Here is a 16,066-nt window from a genome sequence, read left to right as displayed (position 1 = left end):
TGGGGGTAAAATGAAATCATTATTTTTATGACACCTATACGACTGAATGGCATTTCAATGAGAGAGAAAAAACCTAACTTAGCCCAGACCTAGTCTGGTTGATAGTTATTTCCCCAATGGCAAGTTCGGCATAAAATTATAATTATTTGAACTCCTGCTTCCCTTATAAAAAATCTGCTAACAAATGGCATTAATGAAGAAAAATTGTAGAAGAAAAGGAAGCTTACTTACATGGTGTTTTAGGATTCTGTAAGTTCTGGTGTCACTGGCTGCCTCTCTTGTTTCGGTGCCTCCTCTTGTGTTGGTATTTTGGTCTCCTTTTCTGACTTGCTCTGCCCTTTTCCGTCCTGAAATTCTACTTCCTTCTCTTTTAGTTTTGGTCCATTTGCATCCGCAGACTCTTTGGTTAAGACTCCCAAAGCATCACGGTCTTCCAGGGCTGTGGTTTGCTTCTCGGGGTAATCGACAGAATCACCTTTTTCATCCTCTTGGGATTCAGACAGAGGCTTCTCTATTCTTTCTCCTAAGCCGGCTTGGTCACCATCTTCCCGCACAGACTCTGTTCCAGCTGCTTCTCTCTTTTCCTGGGTTGGGAGAATCACCTCTTCCAGCTGCTGGTCATTTACACTGGAGCCTTTGATCTCCATGGCCATGACCTCTTGTGAAGCTGCATTCACGTCTTTGGAAACATCTGAGCATGTTTGTTCCGCAGCGGTCAGTGCGGACCCCTCTTTGGCTGTGGTACTTTGTGTTTCATCCTCTACGGAGACCTGAAGTTCCTTTTCTTCTTTTTCAATTTGCTGTTCAGCTTCCTGAATGTCGGCTTTGATCAGCTGAGCCGGTGTCTGGCAATCGGTGGCTGTTTCTTCTGTACCCACCAACTGGTCAACGGCTGTCTGAATTACATTTTGGACAAGTTTACGGCTCTCAGTCTTAAGTTGCCAAATCTCCTTTTCCGCCTTTAAATCTTCCTCTGTTTCACTCACGCTAACTTCCTGACAGCTAACCTGCTTGTAGTCATCATCTGACCTCTCTTTCTGTGATGTTTTATCTCCTTCCAGGTCAGCACTGATGCCTTTTTCGGGGGTAGCAGGCACTATCACTGGTATTGATTCCACCCGAGACTCAGTCCCTACGGGCACTGCACCTTCCCCTGGCTGAACAATAAAGTCTTCTCTTCCAGAGAACTCTTCTTCTGGTTCCAAATATGCATCTGCAGACGCCAGGGTTCCAGCTGTTTCTAAAATCTTGATAGTTTCTCCTAAGACCTTCTCCTCTACTGTTGCAACTGTTAGAGGTAATGATGCTGCAGAGCTTTGAACTTGAATTTCTGTGCAGACTGCCTCCTCTTGAATAAGCCAAGAAGAACTTTCTTCACAACTGATAACTTCCTTTTCCCCGTCTACGATGGTCACGTGAACTGTCTGGACCATCTGTTTACTGAGCACTTCAGCTATTTTTGGCTCAAGTTTCTCCTCACTCACTTGAGCTGGCTTTGCTTCCATTTCTTCCTTTTCTACTTGAACTACCATCTCTCTTGCCACTGCGGTTGGATGAGACTGTGTATGACTCTGGAGGTCAATATTTTCACTCTTTTGAAATTCAGCTTCTTTAGTAACTTCACCTTGAAGGGCAACTTCGCAGATCTTTTTCTGACCGGCTATTATTTCTGTGTCTGCAGACACTTCCAGTCCTTCAACAAATGGCACATCTTTGGTTTCGTCATCAGCAAACTGGCCAACCTCTTGAATCACCTCAGTCTTTGAGAGAGTGGGTATAGTTTCCATGGATACCTCCTTAGCCATACGTTCTAGAACCTCTCCCATTTTTGAATGTTCTTTACGTTCTTCCTGAGACTGAAAACCAGAGGGTGCTGGGGGCACCTCTTTCAGCGCAGGAACTGCCTCTGCTTCTGTGACCTGGGATCCCGTACCAGATGCAACCTCGTTATCGACATGGATGGCCATGACCTTGTCTCGCTGTGTGATATGCAGAGCTTCAGAATCTGCTACTGGGGTGCTTCCATTGGTCTCACTGTCTGTAAGAGTTTCAGCTGAGTCAAGGGCAGCAGCCTGTTCCAGTATAACCTCCGATTTTACCCCAACCAAGGTCTCCGGTTGACAGGTAGTTACAAGCTCACTGGACTCTACACTCTCGGTGATCTGAGGCACTTTTTCAAAGCGTTCTGGGGTGGCTTGTACATTTACCTCCCCTTGTGTCAAATTCTCGGTTTCCGTTTCTTCAACTCGTCCTTTCAACACCACGTCCATCTCTTGGTTCAGACCTGGCACTTGAGAATCCTCTTCTCCCACCTCTGGTGTTTTTGATTTTACTTTCCGCATTGTCTGAAGTGTATCTTCTGGTCCTGTGACGTCTGGCAGCTGTGACTCTTCTCTAACTTTTTCTGCAACCGCCTGCAGGACCTCTTGAGTTCGCCTGTCCTGGTCTTCCGTGTCTGGCATGCCGCCTTCCGCCTCCTGAACCGGTGTAGCTTCCTCTGTGGTATCTGGAGAGTCAGTTAACTGGGAAACAGCCGAGACCATGTCGGTGGTCTCTTCAGCACCAGAGGCTTCCGTTGCTTCTTCAGCACAAAATGCCCCCGTGGTTTCTGCAGCTGTCACGGCATCAGAGGTTAATTCCATCTCGCTGACAATCGTGTTGTCACTGGCCTCTTGGCTCTCAGGCAGAGCTTTGGTGACAAGGGCGCTTTCCTCTGCCACAACCTCTTGTTCAAATACCTCTCCACTCCGTGGCTTGGCTTCTTCTCCGGATTGCTTGAGAGGTTCTGGCACTGAAGCAGAGATCCAAGAAGGCGACCTTTCTTCAATATTGGTCACGGCTCTTGCCCCATCCACGACAGCCACAGTCACGGTGTGAACAAGACTCTTGCTGAGCTCCTCCGACACAGAAACCGCTCCCTTTTGCTCAGGCTTCTCCTCACTTTTCTGGGCACCCTGTGCTTCCATTTTCTCCCGTTCCACAGCATCATACTCAGACAGAGGTACCACGGCTGGCACGTCAGCATCATCTTCGTGGGCTTCAGTCGGCCCCGTATCTTCAATAGAGGCATGATCTTGTTTGCCGTCTGACCTTTTCTTCCTCCGTCCAGGAATAAATTTCTTAATTGAAACCCAAGACTCTTCTTTCCCGGTTTCAACATCTGCAGCTGAATGTTCTAGACCAGTCCCTGTAACAGACTCTTCAGTTTTCTCTTCCGGCTTTGACTTTGATTTTTTTCTTACCGTGACTAATCTTTTAAATGACTCCCAGGTGGAAACGCCCTCCCCTTCAGAGGGGCTTCCCGCTTGCTCAGGTGAGGAGCTTCCCTGCCCCTGGTCATGCTCATGGGAACCAGCAGGGACGGTGTCTGGTCCTGCTTCTTTGTCTTTTCCTGCTTCATCTGGTTTTTGGCTTTCTCCCACTGCCGGTTTTGGTCCCCCTTCCTCATCGGAAGACGACGCTTTTCTTGCTCTTTTCTTGGATGACCCCACGCAAATCAAAGCTTCCCAGGATACCGAAGTGTCAACCTTGCGCTTGGGCTCCTCGGGCTTCGGCTCTTCCCCGTGTCCCTTTACCTCCTCGTGCATTTCGGACGCTGCGCTCTCCGCGGAAGACAGAGTGGCACTCTTCACCTTCTCCAGCTCATCTTCTTTATCGCTTTCAGAAAGCCGCCTGACACGTTTCTTGGGCGTCACCATCTTTTTGAAAGACGCCCAGGGAGTCACACCTTCTCTCTTTTTCTCTCCGTCGGAAGTAGTTCCTTCCTCGACGTCCCCCTCCTGGTGCGCCTCCGCGATCCCTTTCTCCAGACACGTGATCTCCTCGGGTTCCTCGGGGGAGGAAGCAGAGCTGTCGCCCTTTTGCTCCTCCGCACTATCTGGGGAATCTGCTCCGACTGGGTGATGTTCCCCTGCCTCTTCATCTCCTCCTCCTCTTTTCACTTTCTGTTTCTTTCCAGAAAGCTTTTTTAAGCCAGTGCTCGTAAAAAGTTTCTTTAAAGGGCTCCCTTGCACCTTAGCTCTCTCCTGCGCCCCCAGCATTTCCACCTCACTCACAATGCCTTCAGGGTGCGTAGGCGGCTTTTCATCAGCACGTGGTTCGGGTGGCTGGGTGTGGTCCCCTTCAGGGGCACACGCTGCTTTGGTCGTCACCGACTCTTCAGGAGGTTCCGCATTCGTCTCAACCAGTTTTTCAGATGGCAAGGACTCTTCTATGTCTTCTGCCTCCGCTCTCGGCTCCTCTGTTTGCTTCTCCGTAGTGCTAACGTGGACTTCGGCAACGATCTCTACTTTTTCATCAAATATTTCTGTTGCTAAAGGGGCGGGTTTCTCATCAGGAGACCCCTGCACTTGACCTTCAGAGGGCAGCTCCACCTTCTCATATTCAGCTGATACTCTGGCATCCTTAGCACTCTCTGTGGTCCCCTGCGGGTGTGGCTGTTCAGGAGCCCCCAGTTTCTCAGGGGTGTCTTCTGTCTTTTCCTTTTCCTCCGTGTCTGCTCTTTCTGGCTCTTGCTCCTTTTTCTTCTCAACCACTTCCAGCTCCTCCTCCTTCGGCTTCCTGAAACTGGTCTTTTTTCGCCAGCCAGCCCAGCCTTGAGTGAAGAATTTTTTGAAGGGCGATGCCGTTTCGCTGGCCATTGGACTCGTTGGAGAGTCTGGAGATTTGGTTGGTTCCTTCTCTTGTTTTTCTTCTCCATCTTTGCCTTCCTCTGCAGCTTGACCAGACTCAGCTGGAAGAGAAATTTCGGTGTTGCTCTGCTCATGTTTCAGGGTCTCGTCCGGTTTCTCCGTAAATTGTTTCAGTTCACCTTCTTTGGGTGTGGCTTCTCCAGGCCCCCGGCTGACCTCCTGGTGGTCACCTGCCCCATCTGCTCCTTCTGCTCCCTCCCCGTCCTCTTTTCTGACGGTGAGTAGCTGGACAGTATCAGACTTCTCACTCTTATCCTTCTTCACAGTGAATTTAAAGCCAACAAACTTAAACACCTTCTTAAATCCAACATCATTAGTCTGGGACTCAGCAGGCTGTGTTAGCTCTTCTAAATTGCTTTCTGAGGAAGGAATCTGCTCAATTATTTCAGGCATTTCCTCCTGCCCTTCCTTTGTGATGTCTTGAACAACTGCCGAGTTGGCAGCCATCTCTTTATCTGGGTCTCTTTCATTCACATCTTCAGAGTCTCTCTGTCCAACTATTAATAGAAAAAAGAGAGGAGTGGTGAGAAAAGAAAGGATAAAATGATTACAATTCAAGAAAACTAAATATTTTAAAAATACAGCCAATTAATACTTTCTTTAAGGTCAGGCAATTCCAGGAGAGGTCAGGGTCTGAACAGTATTTGTGAATCTCAATAGAATAGGCAATGTCTACTTCTTTCAAATGACCTTTAAAAAAATTCAGGTTCAAAGGTGCTACTCTGCTCTTCTGGTTCCCTGTAACAAGGAAGTTAAGAAGATCAACTATCAAAAAATTAGTTATATGTAAGCAGTCGCAACATCACAGAGGGCAGGTCAACCTGATATTGTGCATTATGTTGCAATGCAAAATAGAATCACATCCGTGATCCAGAATCCATGACCCAACTCCCACTCTATAAAAAATACAGGGTTAGAGAAATAAGCAAATAACAATACAAATAAATTATCTAGGCAAAAGTAAAGGAGGGGCATTCTATGTGATCACTAGTCTGGTCTCTTAACATGTCCCCAAAAGACACCAGAGTTCCTTGGAAAATTCTGGGCTGGGAGAAAAGTACAAAGAATACTTAAGCATAACAGAAAAGAGGTGCTCAAAAGCTGAGGGGGAGCATATCAAAAGAACACAGGAGCCAGCCTGAAGGGGCTCCCTCTGGCCAAACTTAGAAGCATAAAAAAGAACAGTGACAGTGATGGATTATAATGCATTGAATTTTCAAAAAAACCCATGAATCAAGATTGATACTAAAGTAAATGGGAGCAGGGCGTACATCCTTACGAAAAAATGCTCATCAAAATTTAGACATAACTTCCATTTTGATCCTTATAGTCATTCTACTGCATCAAGAAGGATTTCTTTAAATGCATCTCCACGGCATGCATTCTTCTTACAAATTTCCCCAATCATAAAAACATACGAGAGGACTTTCCGCAAACATTTCTAATGCAACACAAGAGGTGTGATCCTTTTTAAAAGGTGGATGATATCATTGGACGTACAGAGAAAAATAGTCAGACCCCCCAAATAAACTATTCTAGTACAATTTTACTAGTAATGAACACAAACATACACTTCCTGCCAGCAAGCAGGAGGTAAAAACCAGGTTATTAACTAACCTTTCTAGAATTCACTAGAAAATGCAGGAACTCCGTGCTAACAGAGTGGGAGAAAATAGATGCTAATCCTGCAATGCCAGACCCCGTTCTTCCTTCCATGTTCCTGAACCCGTGTTTCAATTTGCAACACTTTTCTTACATTCTGGGATGACTGCAATGTTTACAGTCAACACTAGGGAAACACAGATGAACAGCTGCCAAGTGGCAGAACAAAATAGCTAGGTATAGCTTAGCAAGATTCAAAAATTCTCTTTATACAGAGTGATATATGGGCTGAACACATTTTTTAAAAAAGGTATATAGGATCACAGAAAAAAATGAAATCCTGTCAACTGGTCTGTAGCCTCTTCTGACCTATGTAATCCTAGGAGCAACTCTCCGCAGAATGCTCTTCCAGACGGGGCCCCTGCGGGCCCAGATGCCGCCTTCGCCCTCGTGTTTTGCGCAAAGGCTGGACAAACTGAACTCGGCCCCGATTTCAGCTCCACTTGCCTTCTGCACTCAGCATGTCTGTACAGCCCTTACAGAGCCACCGTGCTTCCTAAAATACCGCTTCAGTCACAGCTTCCTGATCTTTAATGGCTGCAGGATATATTGGGTAGCCTTCTGAACTACCTAGCCTGGCAGCCGAGGCTTAAATTAGGTTCTAACATAAAAGCCAACTATGAGCACACACGTGCCCATTAGAGGTGGGTATCCTGCCCCAAAACGCGCGCGATCACGAGGTTACCCACTCATCTCGGAACCCACATTGAAACCTAGGTCCCACTCACTTTTCATCATTTGGCAGCGCTTACGCTCTGTTGCATCCGGAATAGCAACGCCGGCTCCATCTTGTCCCACATCCCCGATTTTGCTCACCTCCGGGCTCTCTAGTGAGAGCACCTTTCTGAAGATTTTCTGAGACTTGTAGCATTTTCTACCCCTGCTCCCACCACTAATCGACCGCCAGTGGCCCTCAAAGCCGTCCTGCCCACGAGGTCCCCTGGGTGAACTGCCCATGGCACGGATGGGGGAGGGGCCATACTACTCACAGCAGAGGTTACTCCACCAGAGCATGGTGCGTGCTGCCCCGCAGAGGCCCAACCTTCTCCACCCTGCTTCCCCATCGCTGGGTGGAGCCTGGTGGCCGCCAGGGGACGGTGCTGCGGATGGGAACGCCCCCTTGGGGGGGGGGCCACCAAGCAAGTGCGTCACAGAGGGCGCAGCCCCAAGCAAGCTTATAAGGCAAAGCCTCCGGGCGGCTCTGGGCATCCCCCCAGTGGGGTCCCTCTTCAAACCCAAGCGCACTGGAGGCCGATAGCCAGGCCTGCTAAAGCACAGCCACGCTGCCGCTAACCCTCACTGCTGCTGGGTTCCTGAACTGCCTCTCACCTGCACTACAGGAAGCAGGGCGTTCATGGAGCACGTGGCCAAACCCTCTACTCTCAGAGCTGGAAGTTCACGTTCAGTGTCAGCTCGCAGACCCGCAATGCACGGCAGGAACCTGTGCGTGCTTTTGTTAGGCTGCAAGAGCTTTAATTTCTTGACTATCAGCACAAAACTGGGACCTCGCGCTCGTTCCCATTACATAGTTATCATATGTAGTTGTAGAGCCTTATGGCTTGAGGGCAGAGCTGTAACGGTCCCTCCTATTGGTTCACAGGGGAATGCAAAATGGTACAACCACTTTGGAGGATAGTTTGGCAGTTTCTTCTAAAACTAAGCATACTCTTACCGCAAGATTCAGCAATGATACTCCGTGGTACTTACCCAAATTAGTTGAAAACTTATGTCCACAGATGATTACAGCAGTTTTATTTATAACTGCAAAAACTTGCAAGCAACCAAGATGTCCTTCATTGGGTGAATGGGTAAATTATGGTACGTCCAGATAATGAAATATTACTAAGCGCTTTAAAAAATAAAGAGCTACATGAAGCCACGAAAAGACACGGAGAAGCCTTAAAATGTACATTATGTAAGTAAAAGAACCCATCTGAAACTTTTACATGCTATGTGATTCCAACTATGTGACATTCTGGAAGAGAGAAAACTATGGAGGCAGTAAAAGACCAGTGTTGCAGGGGAGGAATAGCAGAGCACAGAGGATTATTTAGGGAAGCAAAACTACTTTGTATAATACAGTCGTTCCTCCCTGTATCGCCGTTCACTTATCACGGTCTCACTGTATCACGGGATTTTGCGGCACTGTATACGTATGTTGTTAAAGTTACGTAGGTTTAAGAGGGTAGAATAAATACAAGGTTCCTACTTTGCGGGGGTGGGGGTGTGTGTGTCTAGAATGTAATACCCGCGATAAGTGAGGGAATACTGTATGAAACCCACAGAATGTACAACACTAACAGCCGACCTCTAACACAAAACTATGGACTCTGGGTGATAATGATGAGTCAAAGTAGGTTCATCGGTTGTTAACAACTGTATCACTTTGGTGAGGGATGTGGATAGTGGGAGACGCAGAGAACACAGAGGAACTCTCTGTACTTTCCACTCATTTTTGCTGTGAACCCAAAACGAGCTAAAAAAATAAAGTCTGCTTTTTTTTTAAATGGCCTTTTGACTTGACCAATGTCATATAGTAGGTGTGTGGCATCTCTGGTGGGCCAAAGGCTGACAGAAGAGCAAAACACAGTTTATCATTTTAAAAGGAAAATTAATTCCATATTCTTCAAAGTGTTAAAATTCTTATTTTCCATAAATCATTACAACATTTTAACTTATGACAAGATAAAGTATTTAGACATGTCAGCTCCACACTGCAATGGGAAAACTGCTATATGTCTGATGTGATAGCATCTTAAATTCCATTTCAGTGTAAAAAGCTGTTTTTTACTTCATGGTTACAGTCATTCTTTAAGAAAGAGAAAGAGGAAGAAAAGGAAGGAAGGAAGGAAGGAAGGAAGGAAGGAAGGAAGGAAGGAAGGAAGGAAGAGACACATATATCCTACTCACCCATTCACAGATTCACAAGATCACCTGACCATCATTTTTGCAACTATCATGGTAAATCCTGGGGAAAGCAACAATCAGTGGGTACTAAATGGGAATAAGGCGGAAGGCAGGAGCAGGATATTGACATGCTTAATAGTAGAAAGGGTGGGGGAAACCTAATTATACAAGGAGGGAAAAAAAGACAAGAATTCAAGATCAACCTATGAGGGACAGACAGACATTGGGTGCCATACCCTGAAAAGGACAGACCCGTGGCTAAGAATGAATAATCTAAATGGAATCAGGAGAAAACAAACACAATCTAAGGAATGTGTGGAAATAGGGAGAGAACTACATGCTTTGAACATGTCAATGTTTTAAAAGACAAATGCTATGGAAATGTTCTAGCTTAAAAGATGCTAAAGAATATAATATATAATACCTGACCCAAGGATGGATCTCATAAGTGCAAGGGGGAATGTTAAGACATTATTAGATTAACTGGTAAAACTGAAATAAGGATACATTATTTTAAAGTATTATAATATAAATGTATAACATTGATAACTGCACTGTGGGAGTATCTCTATTCTTAGGAAATACACATGAAGAATTAGGAAGTAAAGGACCATGATGTGTATAACTGACCTCTAGTGGTTCAGAAAATCTCATCTCATGCTGGCTTTTGTTTTTGTTTTCTTTTCCAACATAGAGAGTAAACGATGAAGCAAATGAGGTAAATGTTTACAACAGCTGAATCTGGATGTTCCCTGGACTGTTTTTATTTTTGCAACTTTCTGTAAGTTTGAAGTTATTGTTTAAAAAAAAAAAAAAAACCACTGAGAAGAGTAAACAAGTAATAAAAATATAGAAAACAGAAAAGGAGAGGGTGATGATTCACCCTACCTGAGTTCGGAGATCACTGGATCTCTGCCTCACATTATATAACATAAAATAAATGTTGTCAATGTACTGAGTAATAGAAAAAACTACTCTCCCCTTACCACCCCCAATCCCCCCCCAAAAAAGACAGAATTCAGGGAAAAGGGAAGAAGATTAAAGATGTTCTTGGAGGCAGTTTCAGTTTCAGCTGCACCACCTATTAGTGAGGGGTCCTTAAACAAAATGTCTTGAAGTTTCTGTTCTTAGTGCCTCACCTGTAAGGTCACCTCCAGTCCTTCCTACAAATACTAGTCAGGAGGATGAACTACCAGCTGGTCATCTATAATAATAACAAAACAAAAGCTACAATTGTTCTTTTTTCCTTCATTGTTTTCTTGAGAACAGAAGTATTTATTTTAAAGTCTTTATCAATTCCAAAAAATAATCTATGTAAATTATAGATTTTAAAATACAGAAAATGGGAATAACAACCATAGTTATAATTATCCAGAGATAATCACTATTCATATTTAAATTTTCTTCTAAGTTTTTCAATGTCTTAGAAAGTGATATAATGGCAGCACAATTTATTTTTACGTCCCTTTATTGTTAAACAATCTGTACCGGTCCAATTTTTCCCTATCACACTATGTCCTGAACGTTCACGTGCATAAAATCCCTGTCCAAACCCTTGAATGTTTTCGAACAGAAGAGGGCAGCATCGAACAGCTTTCAGCCCTCCCCAGTGGGAAGCCCATGACTTCCCCAGACCTTCTGGACAAGAACACGCTGCAGATATTCACCACGACACGACGTTCAGATATCCTTCCAAATCCTGAAAGGCGAATGCCAGATTGCACCTATTTTTACATCTGTGTCATCCAATATAAACATTTCGAAGTGAAAAAATGAGGCACGGACATCTCTCTTGCCTCTCTCTTTGCACCGTGTAAAGACTATTAGACTCTGTACCCCATTTTGCACCAAGTGCTGGTCAGATGTGGCTGCAGCCCTCTTTTCTGTGTTAAACTTCCCTCCTTCTTTCCCACACGTGTATACACTGAACTCAGCCTGCACTTCCCAGGCTCTGGCTGAAGGCAGAGATCTGCAGGCAGCCATCGTCTGTCCCACTCATGTTCTAGTTTGTGGTTAGCAGAAAAAAAATTTTTAAAGGTATTTTTGTGTGCTGTCTGCATGCTGGTTCTGAGTGAGTGAGAGAGCGTAGCTGGGTGAGCAAATGGAGTGAAAAGAACAGGTAGAAGCACAGGTAGGAGAAAACCAAGCCAACAGGTTTGGCTCCAGGAGTCAAGGGAGTAGGTGAGTGACAAGCGGCCGGGAATGACAGTATCTCCCGGGAAAGACAGGCCAGTGTTCCCCTGCCCAGAGTCGGCATAGTAGAATCCATTCATAACCACACTTAAAAATGTTTTATTTTAATAAATGTACTTTAAAATGATTTCTAACCCTCTCTGCTATCATTTGACACATTGGCTCCCAACAGAATTGCTATGTGCCTTAGATGTGCCCGATTGGATAGGACAATCACAAAGCTTGATCACCCAAGCATCACTGATTTATGGATGCACTTCCTCTGCACCAAAAAAGTCCTTATATGTAATCGACTGGTTTTATTGTGGGCCTTTCTGGCACACGTATGATTATCACTCATGTGGGACTTTGAATTATCCGGCCATTTGGAAGAACCCTGCTATTAATCCAGTAGGTCTCTTCTACGCCCCTAAATGCAAACATGGTGCTCATTCACAATGTCATGTTTTGGCTGGAAACTCCACATTCTCACCAGGCATCGAAGATGGCAAGTTTTGGTAAAGGAGCATGTCACCTGGAAAAGCCTCCAGGAGGCAGAGCTGACAGATAATATAGTTCTATCTTCACACTGTCCCATTCATCACTGGTCCTCTCCCCACCCCACAGCCACTTAAAAGGGCGGGAAGTATTCTACTATGGTCCTTGCAACGGTCCACACTCACAGACACCATGCCCGACACAGTCTTGCCTGGGACATGGTTTGTGCGACATGACTTTCCCACATCAACCATTAGTTAAAAACATCCTCATACAAGTCTTGCTTCTCACATGAACATTTCCACAGAAGCCAGATACCTCAGTTCCCTTTCTCTGGGAGAAGACTCTAATATGCCTGCTCATGGTGGCATGCTGAAAACATTACTCAAAAGCAAGAAACGATTTTAGAATAATGTCCACACAAGGTGCTTTCACTCATTTAATTATTTTTCTTTTGCTTTTCTAAATTTATTATCTCACTCGCTTAATTTTTAAGTGTAGCATAACTAGCGCTCTCCAGTCCCCAAGCACATCAGGCGGGCCCGCAGTGACATCTGGAACTGGTTAACTTTCCCCCAGGAGTTGCAGCATTGTTCTGGAATGTCTCCAGGAATTCTCTGCATTCTAAATCCATCCCTTATATCCTACACGCCCAGCTCCCCTTGTTCTAAGGCTCATTAACCACAAAACCTCCAAGGGGGGAGGTTTAACTGGGATTAAAACTCAGATAAGCAAAACCCACTACAGGAGCACACAGGTTTCCCCCCCCCCCATCTGGCCTTATGTGACATTCAATGCTATACATAATAAGAAAGGGGTCCTTAGTAGCTGCAGAACACAAGAGAAAGTTAGCTTTCAGCACAAAGGGGGAGTTAACCACGTTTTGCAGGGTTATAGTGAGGAATAATGATAAAGGCCACGCAGCAGGCACTAAGTGGTAGTTCTTACTCCGGCAGTCATGAGTGTATGAATTTCATGTCCCACAAGTTTCTTGACAACTAATCTACCTTCATGGCAGATTAAAACAGCCAGGGAAAGGGTATTTTTATTTCATCTTGTAAAATGGCTTGCATAGAGAAATGCACTTTAAATCATCTAGAACTTGCATGGATGCTGGAGGATTCTTTCTTCCCCAGTTTACTTAAGATTTAAAGAAGAATGTTGCCCTAATTCCTCACGATGCTCTGCAGTTAGTCTAGCTGTGTGTTGAGTTCCCTAATTCAAAAAATTTCTTTTCTTTTTTTTTTCTTTCTTTCTTTTTTTTTTTTTTTTTTTGCTGTCATTAATAAGTGGGTGGGGGAGAGAACACCTCTTTGATCATTGTCATATCAAATCACTTCTTTGCTAGTTTTTAAGCTAAGTTATTGCTAATGTAAGGGAAAGACTTCAGGAAAGGTGATAGATAGTATGTAATGTGAAGAACCAATCATTTCATAATTCAAGTCCTGCTGCATCCATTTCAGAGGAGGGGTGGTCTGGGGAGGAGAGAGTCAGTTTCCCTACTTTCAGAAATGAAAGCTCATTCCTAAGTAATTCCACAAGAATGTTATCCTCCTGTTCCCTTCCTATTAATTGTGAAACTTAATGCTCCTTGCATAACGTAACTACTACAGAGGACTAGAATAACTCATTTAGATGAGTAATCTGATACTTAATTAATCCTTACTGCCAATTACAAAAGTCTTCATCGCGTTTCAAGATTCTGACCAACTATTTAAAGACAACTGGCTGTAAATCTTATCAGAAAAAAAGTTGCAGAAGAAAAAAATGACACTTGAAATTCCTCTTTTCCACTACAAAATGTTTATTTGCTGTTATAATGTTTTTGGAGTTAAGATTTCCTTCTGTGCACTCTTATTACCAGGAAAGGTACTAAATTTTGCCACCTTCTCTCTTGTACTGTAAGAAAAACTCAAAGCAACTGATTCCATTACTTGAGGTCGCCTTAAAAACTAGAAAGCCCTTCCAATCGCTTCCAATAACATATCATTCCATTTGGATTAACTCAACCAGTTTTTAAAAGCCCCCTCAAGTTTCCTAAGTTTAACTCCTAATTAAGGCTAAAAAGGACCACCTTCCTTTCCCATAACAAACTCAGTCTATGATAAATTAATCAAATAGTGAATATAATAAAGACCAGGCGGTATATACAAAAAGTACCCAGAAAAAAAGTTTTGATCAGAGAAGCCCCATCCCCAGCTGTGACACCCACAAACCAGACGCCCAGGCAGCCTCCTTCAGGGTTTGGCATATGTATATTTCATTCACAGAAAAGTAATGATCTGGGAAAAAATGGAGAGTTTTGTGTTTTTAATTTTTTAATTTTGTACAGTCTATTTAATAATTTCTAGATACCATGTAAATTTTCATGCTAGGTAAAGGACAGAAAGTCTAGTCAAGTTAATTTGGGGGAGGATTTTAAGAAAATCTCAAAGTAAACAAGCTCATCTATGGGAAGTGAGAAATATTTTGAGTTTGGCTAAACTTCCACATTCATTTAATATTCTTTAAGAGGGCAAGGCTTTGCAGAAGCAATTAGATTGAGAAAAAAATTAAGTCCTAGAAATTCTTCTATACTCTGCTTTAAAGAAAACATACAGATTCGATGAGCAATGATCTCAAATATTTAAAGAAGAGCAGCTCTTATAAGTAAATTAACAAATGAGGTTTCATTTTCTTGATGGCGGGAAACGTCAGAGAGGGGGATAACAGGCAAATTCCTAAGGAGCCATGAAATGATAAAAACCAAGTGACAGAAGCTATAAGCACACTCGACAAGTCTGATATATGTAACTTATTTGCTGGAGGTAGGTACTTATGCTCAGCCAGACTTCCAGAAAGTGAGTATAAGAAACCTACATTTTTACTATTCATGCCTTAACGCCGTTACCTGCTAGCCACCAATTTTACAGTAACTATTTGTTTACTAAACCCACCACTTAAACCAGTGCTAACATTTCGGTCCTCTAAATCACCAAGTGTACCCTTCCTTGAAAGCTCTTAATATGCACGTCGAGAGTCAAACATTTGCTATTTCTCTACAAATAGGAATTGAATATTTTACGACAGCAAGTGATTAGGCTGCCACAACCTATTTTGAAATTCCCCCCAATCTAACATGAACCGATTCAGTTGGTGCGGTGGTCCCTCTCCGCGAGGGGGCGGGGGGGGGCAGTCCCTAACCAAATCCATTCAAGGGCTCCCCTAGGCACAGCAGGAAGATAACCTGCCCTGACAAAATGAGAACGTTAGGTCTGTCTGGTTCTTCCTGATCCACAGAGAGAACGCTCGTCTGATCAGAAGTCAGCCCACTGAGAGAATTACATGCCCATCGGTACGTCCCGCCGCTGACCTCGAGGTCCCCCCCCCCAAAAAAAATGCAGGTTAGAGCGAAGAAAGCGTTTACTCCACCTGCCACTGCCGCGGGGGAACACGATAAACCTGGCTCTGCCTTACCTGTGATTGTGATGATCCCCAGCATAGTTACCCGCTCCTCCAGGTGAGAAGAGCGGCGGGTCCTGGCTCTCTGGCGTCTGGCTGCAGCGGCCGGGCTCTTAGCCACCTTGGGCTGTCCCGCTGTGATCAGAAAGAACTAAGCGCCAAGCCACCCCCAAAGTGGTAGGGAGAACCCAAGGTGCCGCGGAAGCTGCAGCACAAAGTGGCTGAGGACGCCCTTCCCGGCTAATTATAGGAAGACCCACCCTCCGCCCGCGGCCAGGGGCTGGCCCCGCCCCCGCCGCCGCTCGGGGACTCCAGTCACGTGGTTATCTGAAAGGAGAGGGGCCCTCCTCGTAGCTGGCTTGATAGTGGTCAGTAAGGCTCTGCAGAGACCCAGGGAGGGTTTAATCGTTGCTGGGATGAATTAATGCTTAAGAGTCAGCAGCATTTTTATCTAAACCATGACTTCATCCCTGGCACCGATTTAGTTCTGTATCTCAGCTTTTAATATTATGACTTGAAGGAAAGAGCTGCACAGATATTAAATTCTACTGCCATTTTTAATAGTGTTCTGTATCCTTATGTTTGTTTAAAAGCTGATGAGGTGCAAAACGCTGCTCCTTTTTTAGCACCTGTAGTATTTCATACGTTCGCCATCTGTTTGACGCACACCTTGCGCTGACCTGAAGGGTGGCACT

General features: G+C 44.5%; 1 protein-coding gene across 2 annotated transcripts in view; it reads right to left on the bottom strand.

The window, feature by feature from the left end:
• The window catches only part of AKAP12 (A-kinase anchoring protein 12), an 81,582-nt gene that overhangs the window by 3,182 nt on the left and 62,334 nt on the right, over nucleotides 1-16,066 (bottom strand). Inside the window, exons 1-2 of one of the 2 annotated variants that reach the window (XM_090279980.1) lie at nucleotides 15,387-15,598; nucleotides 232-5,188 (exon numbers count right to left, since the gene is read on the bottom strand). In XM_090279980.1, the coding sequence (XP_090136106.1) occupies nucleotides 240-5,188; nucleotides 15,387-15,411 (4,974 nt within the window). In that variant the 5' untranslated portion in view covers nucleotides 15,412-15,598 and the 3' untranslated portion in view covers nucleotides 232-239. Of the gene's footprint in view, nucleotides 1-231; nucleotides 5,189-15,386; nucleotides 15,599-16,066 lie in introns of those variants that run through there. The other variant, XM_090279979.1, reaches the window with a different exon arrangement.

This window comes from Furipterus horrens, unplaced genomic scaffold (assembly GCF_987537825.1).
Source record: "Furipterus horrens unplaced genomic scaffold, mFurHor1.1.pri manual_scaffold_6, whole genome shotgun sequence".
Classification (NCBI taxonomy): domain Eukaryota; kingdom Metazoa; phylum Chordata; class Mammalia; order Chiroptera; family Furipteridae; genus Furipterus; species Furipterus horrens.
The sequence above is the reverse complement of the archived record's forward strand: the minus strand, read 5'-3'. Positions and strand labels throughout refer to the sequence as shown.